The sequence below is a fragment of the Nomascus leucogenys genome, chromosome 4 (genome assembly GCF_006542625.1).
Source record: "Nomascus leucogenys isolate Asia chromosome 4, Asia_NLE_v1, whole genome shotgun sequence".
Classification (NCBI taxonomy): Eukaryota; Metazoa; Chordata; class Mammalia; order Primates; family Hylobatidae; genus Nomascus; species Nomascus leucogenys.
The window spans coordinates 64,261,393-64,282,803 of record NC_044384.1 but is presented as its reverse complement, the minus strand read 5'-3'; the positions used below and the strand labels follow the sequence as shown (position 1 = coordinate 64,282,803).

At 42.8% G+C, this 21,411-nt stretch overlaps 1 protein-coding gene across 3 annotated transcripts; it reads left to right on the top strand.

Moving 5' to 3' along the window:
- Window positions 1–12,907: 12,907 nt before the first annotated feature.
- On the top strand, window positions 12,908–19,551 carry ZBTB14 (zinc finger and BTB domain containing 14). Of its 3 annotated transcripts, XM_003262056.4 has the most exons (4): window positions 13,868–14,141; window positions 14,926–14,955; window positions 15,601–15,684; window positions 16,739–19,551. In XM_003262056.4, the coding sequence occupies exons 3-4, from the start codon at window positions 15,682–15,684 to the stop codon at window positions 18,083–18,085; spliced, it is 1,350 nt and encodes a 449-aa protein (XP_003262104.1). In that variant the 5' UTR covers window positions 13,868–14,141; window positions 14,926–14,955; window positions 15,601–15,681; the 3' UTR covers window positions 18,086–19,551. The 3 variants fall into 3 exon arrangements, with proteins under 3 accessions (XP_030666562.1, XP_003262104.1, XP_030666563.1); XM_030810702.1 differs by lacking the exons at window positions 13,868–14,141; window positions 14,926–14,955 and adding an exon at window positions 12,908–13,133 and having other exon boundaries at window positions 16,739–19,546; XM_030810703.1 differs by lacking the exon at window positions 13,868–14,141 and having other exon boundaries at window positions 14,828–14,955.
- Window positions 19,552–21,411: the final 1,860 nt, after the last annotated feature.

Here is a 21,411-nt window from a genome sequence, read left to right as displayed (position 1 = left end):
AGTAACTGTTCCAAACCATTGTGTCTTACATTAGCCATTATTACTGTATTTATTACTTTCAAAGTCATGATCACTGTCTCTCTTCTAAAATATTATTATGACCCTATCTGATATTTAATTGTGTACTTACAACCTATTGGAGACTACAGCTATGATTTGCTGTATCATTTTTTAAAAACAACTGATCCTTTTGTTCTTGTATTGTAAAAAAAATTTACCTCTGCCATCCCAAATTCCTCACTTCACACCATGACTAAGTTGTAGTCTCCTTGAGAGCAGGGATTATAATCCCTTCTGCATAATAGGTGTTCAATATACCTTCGTGGAGTAAATGGCTGGATTGAAGCAGGAGCCTCTTTTCAACGTGCTATGAAAGGGAACAGTGTAAACAGAAGTTCAGTAACAGCACCAAGTGCCACAACAGATAATGTTATTTCAGCTCACCTTGGGAAAATCTCCAGGTTCATTGCATCTAGCCATGTGAAACTCCTATGCATGCTTAAGACAGTAACAACTATTTAAAGTTTTCTATTCGTGGGTGAGAAAATGAAACTAAGAAACGAGGCAATCAGCATCTGAGTTAAGGTGTTTGGCATAGTGGTTAAGAGGCACTGGGGTGATGCAATCTGGGTTCACATCCTAAGCCTGCCATTTGCTAGGTGTATGATGCTGGGCACAACTGTTTAATTTCTAAGCGCTCCCATTTCATCACCTGTAAATGGGAAGACCCACCTCACAGGGTGTTGTGGGGATAATGAGTTAATATGTGTGAAGTGTTTGAAACAATACTGATCTTGACCCATGACAAGTACTGTGTAGGCATTCACTGCTGGCTTTATTACTCTAAAGAAGCCAGCTAGCAGGCCTGGAGGACTAGAGGACCAGAGATTGAGTCCATGCTCTGCCACTAACTAGCTGTGAGTGCTAGTTTGACATCTCTAGGTTTCTGTCTTTGCATCTGTAAAATAAGGGTGTAGGCTACATGGAAGGGCTTCTGGATTTCAAATCCTATCATAATTTATCTGGCCCTTCATTTCTTCCCTTCTAAAATGGAATTGTACAAGGTTGCTGCAATGAACGTGTATGCAAATGCAAAGCAAGTATAGTGCCAGTTTTTGGTGTCAATATAGGGTATATTTGGTGCTATATTCACTACAAAAGCATTTCAATATTAATTTCCAAATCTACTAAGTCCCAATTGCACTGCAAGTATAACATTAAGTGGTCATAAAAGAAAATAAAGCAACTACAAAATCATTTTGATAGGATGGTTTGCCCACTGAGCAGCGGCTTCCTCTTCCTTCTTATCTCAAATTTTTCCTCCTGTTTTCACTCAAAGAAGCATGAATTTCTGGAGTAAGAGACATCTTTCTCATTCTTGGTGTCTCTGTAATTTAATACACTCGTATCCTTTTAAAAATTGGATTCTTCATTTGTTTCCTTTTGTTCTAGAAATATGCTTGGCCTACTAATATATCTGCCTCAATTGGGTAAGTTTGGCCCACGGGTGGGAATATTTAGTAGACTGGTAAAATCTTTCATAAATCTGTAAATGCTGGAGATCCATAGAGAACACATGATTTTTGGGAAAAGGATAAAGTGAATACACTATAGTTGATGAACTGATGATTATGTGGGTTTCCTTTACCTGCTGATCACTTGAGTGTAACTAGATGTTACACACACAACAGGTGGGTTTGATCACCTGGTGGGTCACACGCTAATGACTGCAACCGAGGAGAATTTAACAAGCGGATTTTATTATTTGCAACAAGTAAGAAGGGCACCAAGGATAGTTCTCAAAGCAGTGCCTCCCAGAAAAATGGTGAAAACAGAGCTTGTATTGGGCTGGTTAGCTGAGTCATTGCACGTAGAGGCGGAGTAAAGGTAGAGGAGGCATAGACCTGATCATGCTTCTACATATGTCACATGTATAGAACATGGCTAGTAAGCTCCTCCCTGAGCAGGGATTTAGTATGGTAATGAGTGGAGTTCGCCAAAGTTCATCTCCAACCCAGGTACCTCTGGATCCAACCAGTTCCTGTTTTTCCTGTTGAGCTTCTCCCTGGAACTTTTCGAAACAATGAGAACTCAAGGTGCAGCAGTTTTAAGTGGGTACTTTTTCGCAGTGTGCACCCAAAAACCTGGGGACCCTGGGCTACAGACAGGCAAAAATTTACAAAACTGGAATATATATATATATATATATATAAAATTGCTATATGTTATATATTATATAAATTATATATATATTCCATATACATATGGCTAACGTATATCCAGATATATATATATATATATTTGCTATATAAAAATATAATGGGGCCAGGCACGGTGGGTGGCTCACACCTGTTATCCCAACACTTTGGGAGGCCGAGGCAGGCAGATCATGAGATCAGGAGATTGAGACCATACTGGCCAACACAGTGAAACCCTGTCTCTACTAAAAACACAAAAAAATTAGCTGGGCGTGGTGGCACGCACCTGTAGTCCCAGCTACTCAAGAGGCTGAGGCAGAAGAATAGCTTGAACCTGAGAGGCAAAAGTTGCAGTGAGCCGAGATCGTGCCACTGCACTCCAGCCTGGTGACAGAGCAAGACTCTGTCTCTATATATATATATATATAATGGGCTGTATACAATATATGATCATAACATTTTAGAACTGGAAAGGATCTTAAAGCTTACCTAATCAAAATATGGTGATTTAAAACTAGTTCAATGATGTGACAAGAAGGGTACTTCACCTTGTGCTATTCTTTCTAAAATCTCATAACCCCAGTCTAATCATGAGAAGAATATCAGGTGAACCTAGACTGGGGGAATATTCTATAGGATGCCCAGCTGGTACCTCTCAAGACTGCCAAGGTCATGAAAAACAAGAAAAGACTGAAGAACTGTCACAAGCCATATAGGACTGGGGAGACATGACAAATAAATACAATGTGGGACTTTGGATTGTGTCCTGGACCAGAAAGAGAACATTAATGGAAAAACTGATGAAATCCAAGCATGTCTTAAGTTTAGTTAATAGTAATGCACCAATATCAGCTTTTTAAATGTGGACAAGCATACCACTGTCTTGTAAAGTGTTAACAATGGGAAGAATGAGCTAGAGGGGCATATGGGAGCACTCTGTACTCTCTGTGTAACTTTCCTATAAATCTAAAATTAGTGCAAAGTAAAAAGTTTATTTAAAAATAGCTAGACACTTCTTTGGGAGGCCAAGGCAAGAGGATCAGTTGAGCCCAGGAGTTCAAGAACAGCCTGGGCAACACAGCAAGACCCTGTCTCAAAAAGAAAAAAAATAGCTAGACACTGCTAATGAAAAATAATTAATTTTTTGGTGAAACATTGCTCTAGTGCTGGCCTAGAGTATATGGACTGTTTCAGAGGTCAAACAAATATATTAGTAAATATGTAACTCCCTTGGATGGGAAATTTAACATGAGCATACTTAAATGTTCTACTATTATTAAGAATTTGTAGGCCTGGTGCAATGGCTCATGCCTGTAATCTCAGCACTTCGAGAGGCCGAGGCGGGTGGAACACCTGAGGTCAAGAGTTCAAGACCAGCCTGGCCAACATGATGAAACTCCATCTCTACTAAAAATACAAAAATTAGCCAGATGTAGTGGCAGGTGCCTGTTATCCCAGCTATTCGGGAGGCTGAGGCAGACAGAATCGCTTAAAACCCAGGATGCGGAGGTTGCAGTGAGCTGAGATTGTGCCACTGCACTCCAGCCTGGACAATGGAGCAAGACTCTGTCTCGAAAAAAAATTATTTGCTTGCACCTTTCCCCATGAGTATTCATTTTAATTATTCTAAATACAATTTTGCAAATGGTAGAACGAAATTTTGCAAATAACTTTTTCATATTAAATACAGTATAGACTTTTCCAAAAAGATCAGTTTAGAAAGATAAGCTGTTTCATTCTGAAATTGAAGGCAAAGAATGAGAAGCCAATAACATATTTTGTCTGATCATTTCCTTTTCCATTTACTTAAGTGGTTTAAATATTAGCTCTGAAAAGATCTATATGTCTTTATAAATTTCTTAGGACTCTCATTGAATTGTTTCTTTTTTTAACTGTGGAGATTAAGGCCATAACTTTTATTAATATCAGACAAGAGATGTATGGGAAAATATATTAGCTTGTTCCCCAAGCGTAAAGATAGTCATGTAATATTTAGGGTCATCCATTACTTTTATTATGCTGCAGTTTGAATATAATAGCAGCTAATAAATTAACTTGCTTAAATTCATGCTTGGCCTATTCATCACAAAGAAAAACTGGAATTTAGATCCAATGTGAACGTTAGTTATGCAGATAAATTTGATTGATTCCAAAACAAATTGTGAGAAGAAAACGAACCTTCGACTTATCCAATTTGACCTCATCTCTGGTCACATTTGCAAAACAGGGAAGGTAAAGTATGGCAGCTAATCTCTAGACAGGACTTTGGACTGACCACGGAAAGATGGAGGTTTGCATAAAGATACCCTGAATGGAATAAATAGTTTAGTGGAGATGTCCTTATCCCTTTCACATCAGTCCATCCTGCAGAACAAAGTATCACCTTCTTAGGTGTTCCAGAATTCAATAATTTGAGTCTGAATTGTTCTCCCTGGAACCCTATTGGTGCTCCTCTTTGGAGCAGAGCAGGACAACCTCCTTCCTTTTCAAGCCTTTACCCCTCCCTTCTCTCTCAAAGTCCCTAGCTATGACTCTCAGATTATCAGACTACACAATTTACCACCCCTTCCCTGCCACTGTCACTCTGCCTCATTCTTGGAAGATTTTAGTTCCTTGACCTCTCTCTCTTAAACCATGCTAGAATTTGCCAAGAAATATGTAAAATTATTGTTATATCAGCACGTGTTGTGTATTTTTCTGTTCAATAAACATAAACATAACATCTCAGTAGAAAACAGAAACAAAAACTCTCACACTGTCATCTGTCCTTCACAGATGGGTGCAGGGTGAGGGTGGGCACATGTGTTTCCATGGTACTCTTTTTTTCTATCTCTGCTTTTGCTGTTTGTTCAAGACAAAAGGCAGGCTTTCAACTCAGGACCTTTGCACTTGCTGTTTCTGTCTTCCTGGAAGGCTCTTCATCATTATCTGCACCTGACTGACCTCCTTCACCTCTTTCAGGTTTTTGCTTAAATATTTCCTTCTCAGTGAGGTTTTCCAAACAGCTTTATTTAAAATTGCTCGCCTGCATTTCCAGTCTTCCTATTTCCCTCCACCACATTAGTTTTCTATAGCATTTATTACCAGGTAATGTAATAACTATTACAACTATGTACTTGTTTGTAGTCTGCCTCTGAGGCAGATACATTTGTGTATTTTGTTCACTGCTATATTCACAGTGCCTAGAATGGCTGGCACAAAACGGATAGGAAGTGACATACAGCATGCCCTCCAATAGGATCATTCAGTTCAGTGGTGTTTCATTATAGCACTGATGGGAAAAAAAAAAAAAAAGAATTGGTTTCTCTATGGGTCATTTTGCTTAAAGTTGCAGTTTCCAAGAATCTTCACAACCTTAAGTGAGGACTTATTGTACACTCATAACTATGTATTGAATTAATCAATTAACCTCATGAAGTAGGTACTATCTTTATTCTGATTGTACAGATAAGGAAACTAAATTTTGAACCATGAAGTAACCTCTCCAAGAAACAGTGGCTTGTAAGTGGTATTGGTTGGACCCAAATCAGTACCCAGACACTGGGCAAGTTGTACTCAGGGGTCTGCACTGCTTTGCTTTTCCTCTGTGAATTAAGTGGAGGACTCGTCTCCTAACTTTGTAAAGGGAGGCTGAAACTGGAGGTAGTAGATAAGAAGCTAAAGAATGTTACATTATGGGCTTGAGCTGTTTCAATGGCTATTTGTCCAGCTACTAGGATTTTTATTTAGACAATGAGAATCTGAAATATATTTTAACAATGTAACCTGAATATTGCAGAGGTACACAAGGTCCTGAGGAGGAAACATGCCCACTCTGCCCAAGGAACACCAAAGACTAAGTATGGGTGGCGGGGATGGCAGCAGTGGTACAGAGAAGTAACATGCGCTCTGCACAAACCTATCAGAACAGATGCCAAGTGGGGAAATTTTCATCTTGGTTTTTCACTGACTAATGCTGAGAATGAAGTCTTTATGGCTGAGGAAATAATATAGCTTTTTGATTGTCCAAAATGGGAAACTGTAATTTTAGCTCACCATAACTATGGCTAAATGCATTGCAGATTTTTTTTTTGAGTTTTAATAATTTTTGGCAGTGTGATGATAATTTTGATGAAATAAAATGTTAACTTCTAAACCACACTGATGAGTTCATTCTATACATGATAGGTGCACTACAGTAAACAGTTTACTAAACACCAGAAATAATATAACACAGTTTGCCAATTACAGGCCGAAAATGTTACGATGATAGAAGACCAGTTTTGAAAACAGTAGCAAAAAAACGATTATAAACAGTTTGGGTCACAGAGAAAAGAATTTGATGTAAGTAGAAGTTGGTAGATATTTCTATGAAGCATTAAGAACAGATTTAATTTGAATGCCAGCTGCAAGTTAGAAAAGCATCACTCCTATAGAATGCAATGGTTCAGACATCCTGGAGTGTCATAGGTCTGGATACCTTCCCAGAGTAGAAGAGTAATTGACAGGTACCAGCCCAAATGATGGATGAAGAGATGTTCCATACTTTGAAAGTGTTCACATTTTTTAAAAAAATGCCCAGAGGAAACTAATTTCAGCTTCAATAACATGCTGGTTCAAAGAGAATAAAATATTTTTAATATTAATATAAGAATACATGTTTCACTCTAGCAGATGAAATATTCTTTGCTCAAGGACAAAAGTCAAACCTTAAAGTTGGTCCTCCAGAAAAGAAGAAAACTCTCAAGTGTAGCTGAGTGCTCTACTCTGCTGTAAATGAAGTAGCTGAGCTTTGTAACTGAGAGAAGAAAGAAAGGTAATCAAAGTTATCCTGAGTTTTTAGGAATAAGGACTGTAATAATATAATGGTATTTCTTGGTAATGGAGAAAGCTACAGCAAGGAAGAAAGGGAGTCTTTCCCTTGATGTACTAAACTTAAAATAATGCAAACACTCTGATACAGGTGTTTTACCAGAAGACAAATCACAGAATGTGAAAAAAGAGCAGTGTTGGTTTTGAAGAATATGAAACAGGTTTACAAATAAATAACAAAGGGCAGATCCATGATACCTAAATGCAATGAATAATTTTGGAGCAGGAAAAAATTGATATACATTACAATACACATTATTGAAACAATTGGTAAAATTTAAACACATTAGATAATAGTATTGTATCGATGTTAAATACTTAATTTTGACTATTGTATTATAGTCATGTAAAAGTGTCCTATTTTAGGAAATACACACTGAGGTATTTAGGGGAAAGAAGCATATTTGTACCTTACTGTTAAACGATGGTTCAGTGTGTGAGAGTGTGTGTGCCTGTGTGCGTGTGTGTGTGTCTGTAGATAGTGTGCACGTGTGAGCACAAATGATTAAGCAAATAAAGGCAAAATGTTACAACTGGTAAATCTGGATAAAAGTAAAATGCACACAGGACTTCTTTTTTACTATATTCATGCAAATTTTCTGTAAGTTAGCATTATACCAAAATAAGAAGTTACCAAAAAAAGATAACTCAAAAATATTCCCATGTAATTGGAAACAATATCATAAAATCATACATTACATTGGAATATTTTGGGTTAGTAGCATTATTAAATAACATGAATTTAAAAAGTAATGAAGAAACCAAAGAAATACATAGAACTGAATATAAATAAAATAACATGAAAAAATACATTGAAAAGGAGAAAGCAGTCCTTAGCAGGAAATTTACAGCTCTTTAAAATCAACATGTCAGAAAACAAGAAAGCTTATCACCAAGCCAACAGGGAATTTACCATTTTTTTTTTCTTTCTCGTTCTTCTGCTACTTGGCTGTAGATTAGAGTGTAGCCATGGAAGTGCCCCAACTTTCTGGATGTAGGATCAGAAAAGGGAGTTCCAGGAAGGTAGAAAGTACCAGGGAAATCAGAAGAGGAATGAGCCCAGGAAAGTGAGCCCCTAAAGTTGTTTATGAACCTCTAAGCTCCCCCTTGAGCTGCACATGCTGGGTCTGAGCCTAGTCAGCATATAAAAGACTTTGAGAATTGAACTAACAGATCATCAGATCCCAGACTGGCCAATGCCTGGAGCATATGAAACAGATCCAAGTAGCAATGCAAAACCATCAAACCACAGCACACAGAAAGTGCGTTAAAACTGGTCACCAGAACGTAACCCGATTGTCTATTAAAATTAAAATATCAACATTTTCCATAGGATTTAAACAAGACCCAGGGTACTATAACATAATATTTAAAATGTTCAAGATGCAATCCAAAATAATTCAGCATACGAAGACCCAGGAAATCTCAACTCATGTATGAAAAAACAATCAACAGATGGCAACATTGAGATGACAATGATGTTGGAATTAAGTAAAAAAGACTTAGAGGCAACTATTATAAATTCTCCAACAAGCAATTATGAACACTCTTAAACTGAAGAACAGGAAGTCTTAGCAAAGAAATAGAAGATATAAAGAAAAATACAATGAAAAAATTTAAAACCGAAAAATACAAGTGAAACAAAAAACTCACTGGACAGGCTAAATGGCAGGGTGGAAACGACGAAAGAACAAGTCAGTGAATTGTACAGAATCAATAGAGACTATTTCATCTGAACAATACAGAGAAAATATTCTAAAAAATGAAAAGACTTGTGGTCCTATGACATAATTTTTTAAAAACTCAACGTTCCTGTCATTGGAATCTCAAAAAAGGAGAAATAGTGTGCTGTTGAAAAAAAGTGAAAAAAATAATAGCTGAAAGCTTCCCAAATTTAGAGAAAGATATAAATAAACCTATGTATTTAAGAAGCTCGGCAATCCCCAAGCAGTATAAGCAATGAAATCCCTACTCAGAAAACACCATAATCAAAATGCTGAAAACTAAAGACAAAGAAAAAAATCTTGAAAGTATCTAGGAAAAAATAATTACATGAACAGGAATAATTTTTGTTTTAAAATAATATTGGATTTATGGAAGAGTTGTCAAGATAACACAGAGTGTTTCCAGAAACTCTTCACCCAGTTTCCTCTGATGTTAACCCAAAAGGCAATGAGGAAATCTAAATGACCAGGTTCCAGAGGAAGAAGAAACAACAGTGTCTGGTGCCCAGAGATGACCAGATGCCCCACCAGTTCAGATCCATAGGAGAATGACCCTTCCACATGGCCAACTCCATCCTCATGCAGCAATTCCTCCACAAGCATAAGACAAGCTTGTCCTGATGTTCCTTGCCCTGGCAGATGTTCAGGACCTTCCTTTGATTCAACCCCTCCACCTAAATGGCCCAAGCTTTCGGGGCTCTCATTGTGCAGACCCCTTCCTGTAAACCACAAGGCCCTACAGGTGCAGGACGCTGTTGTTCTCACAAATACATCTCATGTCCACTTTTGCAGGCCTGAGGTACTTCAAGCTCCTTCCACTCTTTCATTCACTTTGCTCCTGTCTCTGTCTTGAAATGCTATTTCTTCCCCCTCTTTGCGAATCTCTCCCTCATCTTTCAGGTCTTAAATGTATGCCTTTGAAGAAGCTTTCACTGATTTCCCAGGCAAAATTAATTCCTCCTGTTCCTCTTTTTCATCACATTCTGTGCTTTTTAACTTTCTATAAAAGCACTTACTGCAATGTGCAATTGTATAACGATATGATTATTTGTTGAATGTGCACATCAGTATCTCCATGATGACACGGATTGGATCTGGTTTTTGTTCATTTACAGTATCAAGTGTTCTCAGAGTCACCGGGGGAAGGTGGTTATGGCATTGGGTGGGACACTTTTCCTTGCACAGATGTATTAGATTTTGTTCAGTAACAAAGCATAAAACCCAACCTCCCAGTGGCTTATAAAACAAACATTTACTTCTCACTCATAGGTCTGTGGGTGAGTTGTCTTCTGCCTAGGCTTGGCTGTGCTCAGGTTTTGGGTTGGCTTCATTCTCAGGTCTGTTATTCAAAGGCCCAAGCTGAAGAGGAGGTTGTGGCCTAAGCATGTTCATGTTGTGCTGGACGTCACAGCAGAGGAGGAGGTGCAGAACAAAGGCTCCTCTCAAAGCCTCTACTCAGACCCAGCCCACTCTCATCTGCTGGTATCCTGCTCTTTCAAAACCAGCCAGAGGGCCCAAGGTCAACATGAGGGAGAAATCAACCTCCCCCGCCTGTGAGACATAATGTTTCCAAACGGTCCCTTACTGGGCTGCTCTATAACCACATCAGACCCTGGCACCCGGGACTGCACACTGCGGGCCCCATGGCCTGGGCCTCACAATTCTTAGAAACAGGTTCCACTCAGGAAGCCATGGGTGTCCCAAGTGAGGAATAACGTGCTCCAAATGTCACCCAGCAGAGTTGTCGGAAAAGGAGGAAAACTTTGTCAAGGACGTTGGGTCAGTGCATTTCAGGAAAGCCCGGCCCCCACGTTGACTCCACAGTGTACTTTTACAAAGCCCCTTAGTATCAAATTCAAGGATGTCACTTACTGTCCGCTGATGTTTTATTGAAAGCCTCTTGGGTGCTGGGAAGTGCACTTTTGGGTGGTGACACAGGCGAAAAGCCAGGCCTGGGTCAGGCCGTTCCTTTGTGGTTTCCCAACCCTCCTCCTTCCTACAGAGTTGTCCCTTTAATTTAGACTCATCCCCACAACCCCTGTGAACCAGCAAGGGACAGCCAGGCAGAGCCCAGGTGACATGAACATAAAACAAATGAGAGAAGAGGATTCATTGATACACAACCAGGATGTCAGGAACCGTCACTTGAGAAATGCATTCTAGTGCTTTAGAACTCTTGTGAATTATGTTATCGGGTTAGTTGAAACGTGGGAAGTCTTTTCCTAGCCATATGCGAAAAGATTGTCTTTACACAGTAGGCAGACCAAAAATACACGCAGAATGAGTGGGAAACCCCATATGTGGTATGGGAGAAGGGGGAGCGCCAGCAGCAGATGCGCCATGACTTGAGTACTGGCCGTGTCCACACACTGTGCTAACTGCAGTGGCCGCTTTAGTGCTTGGTGACGCAACCCTATGACAGAGTACTATTATTAGACCCCTATAAACACACAACATCCACAGGATTGAAATGCAACTTCAAGAGCTACACAAACAAAAATAAAGCGAGTACACGGTATTATGTCTGATGAGTGTGAACTTTGGCAGCAGAAGACTTGGTTCTGGTTCTGTCCAGGCCACTGAAACCCACCACTATCTGTGGGTGCAGGTGATTTTCCATCATGGAGCTAATACCTGAGCTAAGCACTTAGCTGGACATTATTTCACTTAATTCTTACAAGTGCCTTATTAGGTGCTTTCCATAGCTCCCCTTCAGCTGAGGTTTAGCGAAGTTAAACAATTTACCCAATATTTAAACTGGATATGTCTGACTCTACAACCGGTCTCTTCCATCCCATTTCGTCCATATAAGCCGTAACTTGGGTACTTTTGTGAACATCAAAAAAGATGCGTATAAAGTCGCCCTGGGGAACGTTAAACCAAAGTCAATTAATATTACAAAATCAACTGAGGCCATATAGAACTTCCTTTAGAAAATTAATACAGCCAATCATCATAGTATTTCCCAAATGTTTACTTAGGTGCCTGTTGCAAGCATTATCTTACGCCATCTTCAATAAGCCCAGGAGGAAGCTTCTGTTCTAATTTTTAGATATTAAATTACGTGTTTCGGGGAAACGCTGTTCGCGAGTGAGGTAAAGCAACATGAGCGACTCTAAAGCGGCGCGGCACTGCTGTCCGGCCTCCTTCATCTCGGTGAGCAGAAAACGCGGGAGCGGGAGGGACTTCCCAGCTCCCGACGCCAGACACAGGCACAGCCGCCGCGTCAGAAGGAAGGCGACGTGGTTCAACAGCAACGCAGCCATTACTAGCGCTGAGCAGGGATGTAAGGACAGAGCCAAGTTTTCAGAGCTCTCCGAATCGAGTACAGGGTCTAGACTGCCACAGACGGGTCGCCGCCTCCAGCCCCTGGACTTTTCCTTGGAGTGTCCGGGCGCGGACCTACTAGCTCCAAAGCCCCATGGGTGATCCTTTTCTGCTGGGCAACTGGGGTTGCGCTTTACACTACAAATTGAAGACGTCACTTTTTCCATTTGTTCTGCAAATGTTTATTGTGCACCGTCCACTCCCCCACAAACTCAATGTGCCGGCTGCAAGAGGCAAGACCGCAGACCCGCGGGCGCGCCTCCCGGTGTTGGCCAGTGTGCGCGGAGGGCGAAGGTGGCCGGGGTGCCCGCTCCGAGACGCGGCAGAGCCCCGCAGCCTCAGCGCCCGGCCTGCGCGCGCCCGGGGGAGGCTCTGGCCCACGCACATGCACATGCACACGCATGGGAGCGCTGGTTCCCGCGTCCCCGGCGCTGCGCCGGCGCCGGGCGCGGGCGGGAGCCAAGGAACCAGGGCGGGAGGGAGCTTGAGGCGGGGCGGGTGCCCGCGAGCAGCGCTCGTGCTTAAGTTCCTTGGCTCCTGAAGCCCCGCCCTTGCCCCGCCCATTCCTTCTCCCGCGCGCGGGCTCCGCGCGCCCCAAGCCGCGCGCGTGCGCGCGCGTGCGCAGGCCAGGGCCCTCCGGGGGCGGCCCCGTAGTCTCCAACGAAAGCGTCGGCAAGGGCCCGGATTAACCCTTTCTTTGCTCGCCCACTTAGAGACCCGGTCGGGTTCCGTGCCTGCGCAAGCCGGCGGCGCGCCTTCCCCCCAGCCCGCACCGCGCATGCACGGGAAGGGGGGGGCGGTGGGGGTGTTCACAGCCGGCTAGACATTCTGTGCTCGTGCAGGAGGAGGGCTGCTACCATCAGGGACGTGCACGATTTCCCCCACCCCGCCCCCTCCCCAAACTCCAAAAAAAAATCCAAAACACACTGCCACCCACCGTGCCCCCGCGCCCCGAGCCCATCCCGTCCCGGCCTGCATTTGCTAGCGAGCGCGGGGAACCCACGGCAGTGTCTGTGGCTGTGCCAGGCTGCAGGTAAGCGCGGGCCAGGGTGCGGAAGGGGCTGGGGCCGTCCGCAAGGCGGGCGCGGGGGCGGCCGGCGGCTGGCGGGGCGGCCCGGAAGACGCGCGTTCTCGCCGAGCTCTGGGGCACCAGCCAGCTCCAGGATGTGCGGCGGCCGCCAGCGGCGCGGTGCGAGCGGGGACTGGCGTGGGCCAGGGCTGGGCGTGGGGCCGGGGCGCCCTGGGGGCCGCGCGGGCCGGCGAGCGGGCTCGGGGAGCGGCCAGGCGGTGGCGGCCCCGCGCGCGCGCTCGCAGAGCCTCGGCGGCCGAGTTCATGGCCGCCCCCGCTCGCACCGCCGCAGTGCACCGCGGTGGGGGTGGGGACGGCCCGAACCCGGCGCGGAGCGCGGCCCGCCGGGCGCCGCCCCTCCGAGCCGCGGGCCCCGCCGCGCCGCCCCCAGCCGCCGGCGGACGAGGGGGCCGGGACCCCAGCGCACGCACTCCCGGGTGCGCCCGCGGAGCTTGGGTTAGCCGGCCGCGCGCCGCCCCCGCCCCCGGCCGCGGGAGGGCGGGGGAGGGCCCGGCGCGAGCTGGCCGGGGAGTGCGCGGGGCGCGAGCTCCGGGCTCGCGGGCGGAGCGGGGCGCGGCGCGGCGCGGGGCTGCGGAGCCGGCCGCACGCCCGCTCCCGCTCGTCGCACCGCCGGGGCCGCCGCGGGCCGCAGTCCCTCCCTGCGCGCTCCGAGCCGCGGTCCCCAGCCTGCGCTCGACGTCTGATCATGAAAGGGAAAGTGGCCCTTTCACCACCTGGCTCCCAGGCTGGGAGCTTTTGTCTGGGAAGGAGTGCAAACGGCCTCCTCCACTCCCCACCTCCCAGGCCCAAAGAAATTGAGAGCGAGGACTCCATACGCCTTGAGGGCTTCTTGGGTCTGCGCTTGGCTCTCTGCTTCCTCCCCACTCCGAAATTGCAAGCTTGCAACAAGGAAGTCGTGCAGCCGCCATTGTCGGGCTGCCCGGGGCAGGGGAGGCGGCTGCGGCTGCTTATGTAAGTTTTTGGCTTTGGGAAGCCCGGCTCCCTGCACTGTAACGCGGCTCAGCGCGCCCGCAGTTTGGAGAGCAATTAGGAAGGGGCAGCCTTATTATGAAGGTGGTGTTGGGGCTACACCTGCCTACACAGATGCTGGCAACAGCTGTCTTCCAGTTTTGACTCACCTGAAGTTAGCAATTGGAACCTCTCAATGGCAAGGGGGGCGGGGCGGGGCGGGGAGGAGGCGGTGTTGGACACACATGGTCTCCCAAGTCTCATACATCTTAGAGAGAGGGGAGGGGGTGCGTGGCCAAGTACACACTAGCCAAAACAACAGCACCACCACATTGATATGTTGTCATAGCTACTCTAAGGCCACTCCTCTCTCTGGTCCCATGCACTTTTATCCCACAAGCCCTAGGACGAGTTAGTGACAACAGTAGTGTCACAGTGTAAGATTTTTGCCTGGGCTGCCTAGTGTCTGGATGGTTACAGGCCTGGGTGCTTCTAGGGAATAGAGAGGCAGAAACACGTAGAATGATCAAGTCAGAATCATCTTTTGGAAATGTTGCCTAACTTCAAACTTCAGATGAGACATCCCGCTTCTACGTTGGGCAGCTCGGTGTGTTCACCTTTCTTTAGAAGGAGCTTATTATGGGTTTCAAGGTGTTGGTCTCCAGGTTGGAGTCTTGTTCCATGGTTTTTGTGTTAAGACTATTACAGCCCAGTCCTTTGCTCCTACCACACCAAACAACTTATCTGTGTGGTCACTGTTCAGTAGAGGAAACTTTTTGTTTTTCAGGATATGGGTCTGCAGGATGGAGTTCTTCCGGTAAGAGTTAAAACTCACAAAAAAGCTAAAATTCTTTCACCCTTCCTGTAGGGATAGAGGTAAAAACACCTGGATTTCTCAAATACAGTCTTAAAGACAAACGTGTGTACTATTAATACATCACACAGGTGCAGAAAGAAAAAGCAATCATTGTTCCCTCTCCTCCCATGTTACCTGTTGGGTTTATGTACTTGTATAGCTTTATTTATAAAGGTATATACTTCTCTAGGTTTGTATGAGCCTAGAGAAAAATGTAGAGGGCTAACATACCCAGCGGGAAATGGGATGGGTGTAGGGGGCATGGTGAAGTTGTTTTTTTCTGTATCTGTGTAGCCATCAACCTCTGTACAAATATGGACATGGGCTTAGTGTGTGAGGAGAAATCCCTTAATGGTTCTCCAACCCGTCCTTCCAGTTCCTAGGGCACAGCCCCTTTATGCCCGAGTGCTACAGCCCTTACCTGTTCTAGTCCATATCTGTTCAGAACTGCACTTGATGTACCAGCCACCTACCTGCCCCTCTCCCAAACCTGAAAATGTACAAGAGAGGGAACAGGAAAATTTATTTTTAAAAAATCAATTCTTGGTTTAGGATTTGGGATACAGGAAGATCCTACCTCATTCTTGTTTGTCCTTTCCTCTGTAGGTCTGGCGTGCTCCTGATCAGAGTTACTCTGATCTGAAGATTTTGGCGTTTAAGGCATTAAGATAATAGCCTGAGTTGTTCATGGTAACTATAACTTTGGATATTAAATCTTGATGAAAATGACTTGGCATTTGCTTTAAAATATATATACCAATTCTGATTGTGCATGAACACTTCTATTTGTCTGGGGGAAAATACTTAGCCGAATAAAAGTAAAACAATGTTTTTAAAAAGGAAACATAGAGAATGCTTTAAGATGATCAGTTTTTTAACATGATGACATAGATCTTTCATGCCAATTCCAAATTTTTGCTTATAAAATACTCTCAGCACTTATCAAGTACGTACATCTGGTGTTGATGGCACTTTTATCTGGATGCAGGTAGATTGGCATCTAGAGAGAACAAAGCCACTTCCCAAATGTCATCTGATTCTCTTAAGGTCAGATTAAACCTTGACCTTCATTTAGAAGTGGCCCAAAAGTGCTGTGGAAAAACTCGAACACAACACTCAATGGGATATTTTGGCAGTAATGTTCCTTTCTAGTTCTGCAATAGTAATTTGTTCCTTCTGTCAAGGAGGTATAACATAATTCATTATTTTGCTGAATCCTCCATAGAGTAGATGGAATAAGAGTAGGTGCAACAGACAGGACTAGAGGATCGTTCCCTTGAACCTGTTTCTTAAAACTTGAGTTTGAGTTACCCGATTATCTCTAGTTGTCAGGAAGCACTGGTTTTGCAGCCAGATTGTCTGCATTTAAGTCCCAGCTCTTCACTAAATAGTTATAGAATATTGGGCAGATTTCTAACTTTGTCTATAAAATGAGGATAGTGATACGTACCTCATGAGGTTACCTGAATATTAAATTAATTAAAACATGTAAAGCACATAGAACAATGCCTGGGATATAACTAGGCAAATACTTAGTAAATTGAAGATGAATAGGAGTAACAATATGGAGATCCTTGAGTTGGGATCAGTCTTTTCTACCCATATTCAAAGACTACTCTTAACATTGACTTTCTGAAATTGTTAGGTTCCATAGATTGACCAGGAAATGAAAATGTGACTGTGTTCTCTGTATGGAAAAGTACTATTTATAATTACTAAACTTTCTTTTTTTTTTTTTTTGTAGGAGTTTTTCATCAGTATGTCTGAAACCATTAAATACAATGACGATGATCATAAAACTCTGTTTCTGAAAACACTAAATGAGCAACGCCTGGAGGGAGAATTTTGTGATATTGCTATTGTGGTTGAGGATGTGAAATTCAGAGCACACAGATGTGTTCTTGCTGCCTGCAGCACCTACTTTAAAAAGCTTTTCAAGAAGCTTGAGGTTGATAGTTCTTCAGTAATAGAAATAGATTTTCTTCGTTCTGATATATTTGAAGAGGTCCTGAACTACATGTACACAGCAAAGATTTCCGTGAAAAAAGAAGATGTTAACTTAATGATGTCATCGGGTCAGATTCTTGGTATCCGGTTTTTGGATAAACTGTGTTCTCAGAAGCGTGATGTTTCCAGTCCTGATGAAAACAATGGTCAGTCCAAAAGTAAGTATTGCCTCAAAATAAATCGCCCCATTGGAGATGCTGCTGACACCCAGGATGATGATGTAGAGGAAATCGGGGATCAGGATGACAGTCCTTCTGATGACACAGTAGAAGGCACCCCCCCGAGTCAGGAGGACGGCAAGTCGCCCACCACAACGCTCAGGGTTCAGGAAGCGATCCTGAAAGAGCTGGGGAGTGAGGAAGTTCGGAAGGTCAATTGCTACGGCCAGGAAGTAGAATCCATGGAGACCCCAGAATCAAAAGACTTGGGGTCCCAGACCCCTCAAGCCTTAACATTTAATGATGGGATGAGTGAAGTGAAAGATGAACAGACACCAGGCTGGACAACAGCCACCAGTGACATGAAGTTTGAATATTTGCTTTATGGTCACCATCGGGAGCAGATTGCCTGCCAGGCGTGTGGGAAGACGTTTTCTGATGAAGGCAGATTGAGGAAGCATGAGAAACTCCACACGGCGGACAGGCCATTTGTTTGTGAAATGTGCACAAAAGGTTTCACCACACAGGCCCACCTGAAAGAACACCTAAAAATCCACACGGGATATAAGCCCTATAGCTGTGAGGTGTGTGGAAAATCATTTATCCGTGCCCCAGACTTAAAGAAGCATGAGAGAGTTCACAGTAATGAAAGACCGTTTGCATGCCACATGTGTGACAAAGCCTTCAAACACAAGTCTCACCTCAAGGATCACGAAAGAAGACACAGAGGGGAAAAGCCTTTTGTGTGTGGCTCCTGCACCAAGGCATTTGCCAAGGCGTCTGATCTGAAAAGGCATGAGAACAATATGCACAGTGAAAGGAAGCAGGTTACCCCCAGTGCCATCCAGAGCGAGACAGAACAGTTGCAGGCGGCAGCGATGGCTGCGGAAGCAGAACAGCAGCTGGAGACGATAGCCTGTAGCTAGAGGCGGTGGGACAGGGACACTTTGCCTGGAAAGTGGAGACTGAGATGACGTGGATCATAATGAGTGAATGCCAGTTACTATATTTTTGTGGAAACATGGAACATTGTACTCACTGGACTTCAGGCAGTGCTTGGTTAGGTATTTTTAAGACTTTTCAAGGAAATGGTGTTCCTCAATTCTGACCAAACCGTTTCACTGTCTTGTCTGGTGTCTAGTATTAATGTTGCCAGTAAGCACCCCTCTTCCTTTTTTTTATTATTTTAATTTGAGAACTGTGTCCAGTTTAGAAGTGAGAGACTTCCATTTTTAATTCCTTTACACTCACCACCCTAGCAGGTGCCCTGCACAGAGTAATAAGTAAATTGATTTCCTAATCACAATTCTGTGTGACTTATGGTCAAAAGAGCAGTTTTAATAACTTAATGAAAGTACTTCAGATAGACACAGAAAATTGGTGAGTGGTTGACCAAGAACATCGCGCAAATATAAAAAAAGTTCTGGAAATGCAGAATGGCGTTAGATTTATATTTGGTTTGTTAATTTTATATCACTATTTTTCACTGTTTTTGTGGACAAATAATGGTTGCTTTGCTGAAGTGTTTCTTCCTCAATCTTGATTGCCCTGTACCTACCCAAAAGCTGTAGTCACACATCCTAAAGGCCAAGCAAACCCACCAGGATGGTGGGGGGTCTTGGAGCCAAGCTCTTAGGTTCCTCTTATTTGGGGCAGTGCCAGTCCACACCAGCTGGGATTTGTGAGTGGACCTGTGGTAAGAAGAATAGAAAAGGCTCTCAGAGATAAGGTTTTTAACATGTGTAACAATCCCAGGATTTCCTAGATTAAAATCTTAATTGATTTTGAAATTGGATGTTTATTTAGAATCAGAATTAGGACAAGAACAGATAACTTCTTCAGATACATTTGTGTAACTTTACAGAATGTCATCAAGCTTTGGGGCTCTCTGGGGCACATGATTTATCCATAAAGGAGATGCAGTATGCTTACTTAATAAATTTAAAATCTTTTAAGTGTGTAAATAATAGTGTCGGTCTTATGTATTTCAAGTAAAAAGTAGACAGCTGCACTTTTTTTGCACATTGGATTAAAATAACTTCCATCAGCAACAAACATCAGACTGTTTTTAACAAATATTAAAGATTGTCAGACCAAATGTTTATGTTTTCTAAGTATATTTCATCACTGGTTACAGTTTTAAATAGAAGTTGATTGCCTTTTCATAGCCGTAAATGAGAATTATAAACTGTTCCAGTTTTGGTATACTAAATGTTCTTTTAACCATCTTTAGGAATATATTGAAATGACAACAATAGTTTGAATTGTGTTCTGTAAAAAACTATTAGTCAATTATTTTACAATATGTAGAATTGTAGAAAATGTCAATTTTTCAAATTCATTTTTCATTGCTAGGATTTTTTTAAAAAAATTAAAGTAATTTCACTCCATAGCTTGTTGCATTAACACCTGTAATTCTATCGTGAAAGAAATTTTATTTTTTTAATTGGTGTGTGTTATGCCCAAGATGTTAGGATGAAGATACTACCTTTTTAAAAATTTTAGTTATTGGTAAAATGTTTAATTTTACTTAAAATTAATTTCTTTTCTTGAAAGTTGTTTATTCTGTTCTAAAAGTAGTCCTGGCACTGTGTTTTTATGCTATTTATAGAAGGAACTGATTGCCATTCCTAGGCTGTTTTAACCAAAGCAAAGGAAAAATAATTTTAACATCTTGTCGATAGCTACTTCAACAAACCATATTTTGGGCCTTCATTTTTTGTGTATAAAAGAAAATATACTTCTATCATTCCTCTTTTCATTTTTTCATAGCAACCTTCCACATACCCAGATTTCTACCAAAATGTATTTTCTATGCTAGCTTCATCCTGGCTTTACAGTTGAAACATGTGATATTAATCTCCGTTGAAACCACATAGTCATGGTGGTAACCCCCAAAAAGAAAGGTTAATATTCCACAGTCTATATGATGCAAATATTTATCATTTAGCCTATTTTGCATGAGAAATGTATTTGTGTTATCTCTGCCACTGGTACTGGGTTTGTATGTGTGTTAGGGCACCTGTTTCCTTTATATATTTTTGGTGGCAGCAGAATCCTATCACGGCAGCTCTACTGTCTGCTGGGTCCTGGTCAGTAACACTGCCTCTACACCTGGCTGGATTTGGTAGTCCCCTGCATAGTGGAGCCATCATGTTAGAGTCTTCAAGTTACCTCCAACACCCTAGGGAGTTAATTCTGAAATGTGGTTACTCTGAATCTGGAATGTAAGAGGAAGGTCAAGTCTAAGTGTCAACATTACTACCTTTTCATTACTTACAAATCATTGACTTTTTTCTGTTTTTACAGAGAATGCCACAAACTTGATGTTAGCTTTTGTGCTTAATTTGCATTGTATTGGCACTGATTGAAGAGGAGAAATTTAGGAAGTTTAAATGTAAAGTAATTTGCCGGCCATTAACTTGATCACTAATTTAGAATTGTTAGAAAGTACAGAGGTCGCCATCAAGTGAGGTTGATACTAACAAATTCACCCTATTTTGTTAGGAAAAAAAGACTAAGATGAGGGAAAATGATGCAAATTTATGTAGTTTCCAACTTAATGGGTTATTTTGTGTAGTTATCTGTAAGTCATTTGGAAGGTGGGATTCATTGTCACATAGTAATGCTATTAGTGGTGTTTTGTTCTCAAGAGTAGCAAGCCTTGGGGTGCAATTGTAGTAGAGTTGGTACATAGTAAGGATTGTGGTGTAGGGTTGAGTCCTAGGCAGAGGCAGAGAGCTGTTCAGCAAAGAACAGAAAGCTCCCACTTTCCTTTGAAGTCTGTCTCCATTTTTGCATACCCTCTCATAACTGAAGCTCTCCCCTTGGGAACTATTTATAATAGAGTTAATCCTGCATCTACTTAAGGTATGTAAAGATAGTATGTTGCCTACTTGTGTTAAGCATCATATGCAAGGCACTGGGCTGGACCCTGGAGATGCAAAGGCAGAAGCAGTTTTGGTCCCCAGCTGTTAGAGTGAGTGTGCCCCTTCCCAGTCTGGTCTTACATGTTCTTTTTGAAAATGTTTTTCCATCACCCGTTATCCATGATTCCTTAAAGGTCGCCATACTGATCTCATCTTAGGGGCCCTGGGTATAATTTATCTGGATTGTGACAGATTTTAGCAGTTGGGTGTTTTCATGATCTCTTCAAAAGATATTCCCACTTACCAATATTAATTTAAATCTTTTCAGTATAACGAGGAGGTGAGGTTTAATGGAAAGACTTTACAAGACAAACTTAGATTTG